This window comes from Morus notabilis, unplaced genomic scaffold (genome assembly GCF_000414095.1).
Source record: "Morus notabilis unplaced genomic scaffold, ASM41409v2 C11401214, whole genome shotgun sequence".
Lineage (NCBI taxonomy): Eukaryota > Viridiplantae > Streptophyta > Magnoliopsida > Rosales > Moraceae > Morus > Morus notabilis.
This window is the reverse complement of record NW_010386838.1, coordinates 1-1,315: the sequence shown is the minus strand read 5'-3', so window position 1 is coordinate 1,315 and position 1,315 is coordinate 1. Positions and strand designations below refer to the sequence as shown.

At 38.3% G+C, this 1,315-nt stretch overlaps 1 protein-coding gene across 1 annotated transcript; it reads left to right on the top strand.

Annotated features, from left to right (window-relative positions):
• Positions 1 to 5: 5 nt before the first annotated feature.
• LOC112095110 (NADH dehydrogenase [ubiquinone] iron-sulfur protein 4, mitochondrial-like) lies at positions 6 to 1,014 on the top strand (the record flags this gene model as incomplete). The annotated part of the gene is made up of 3 exons (XM_024176788.1): positions 6 to 146; positions 316 to 404; positions 885 to 1,014. Coding segments are annotated over 3 exons (360 nt in total), but the record flags the coding sequence as incomplete, so codon positions are not given.
• Between the last annotated feature and the right edge of the window lie 301 nt (positions 1,015 to 1,315).

Here is a 1,315-nt window from a genome sequence, read left to right as displayed (position 1 = left end):
TGCGACGCATCTCTCGCCATGGCAGTGCTCTTCGATCGACCTTCCTCAGTGGGTCCCGGCCATTCTCCGCCGACGCCTTAGAGGTCATCAAGGCCGGCGAGATCGGCATGGTCTCTGGGATTCCCCAAGAACACCTCCATCGCAGGGTACGGCTCTCCATTTTCCTCTCTCTTCATCAGCTCAAATTCGATGCCCTAGTTTTCTCGTTCCTGCGATTTTGGTCTCGCGGAGTGACCTAAAGCATTCGAATTGGGATTTTTCGGAATGCTTTTTGGTGATTTCTGTGAATTAAAAGTAGTTGGATGTGGATTACAGGTTGTGATTTTCTCACCTGCAAGGACGGCGACGCAACAAGGATCAGGGAAAGTTGGGAGGTGGAAAATCAATTTTGTATCCACACAAAAGTAAGAAGCTTTTAATAGTCTCTCTTTGCTTAGAAATTTGTTAAAGTTTTCGTCTTTGAGTCTGAACTTTCTTTTTAAAAAAATTTGGCGTTCCTGAATTTTTGTTATAGTGATTATGGTTTATTTATCTAAACATTGAACTACCCAAATGACGTATTACAGTATTGATGGTTACTTCTGCTACTGATATTAGTGTCACTTCTTTTTATTGTTATTAAAATCTGGGCTATGCTTGATAGTTTATGAAGCATACAGTTTTTTTTTCCTGTCAGAAAGTACAAATTTGTGTTCTTATTCCTGCAGTTCATGGATTAGCAACTATTTGTATCGTGATCTTTTGTGTTGAGCTCTCTTTGGAACATTTCTTTTCATTTTTGTTTGTGTGAAAGAACTACAACTCCTAAATGTTTCTGTTCAGATGTGATCTTTTATGGCCGTGGTTACATTTTGTATAGTTAATTTTGGAAATGGGTTTTGAAGGTGGGAGAACCCACTTATGGGTTGGACATCGACTGGGGATCCATATGCCAATGTTGGTGATGCTGCACTAAGTTTTGATAGTGAAGAAGCTGCAAGGGCATTTGCCGAGAAACATGGTTGGGATTATGTGGTACGTTTTCTTTATCGTTCTTTAATCCTTCTTATTCCTATCCAAAAAGAATTTATCTGTTCTTTATTGTCTTGAGCTACTTTTCTATCCTGTTATTTCTCAGGACATACTTAAATATTCTGCAAATTGACCTTACTTTGTCGTTTTGAAGTTTTGATTTAAATACGAATTGACTGATATATTGTGCTAGGCAGCCAGCTTAATGAATTGGTGGTATCTGTGTGGCCTGACGACTGCAAATTTTGTTATTTTAACCTAATTATGCTGACATGTATTATATTTGTTTTTTACTTTTTTTTTT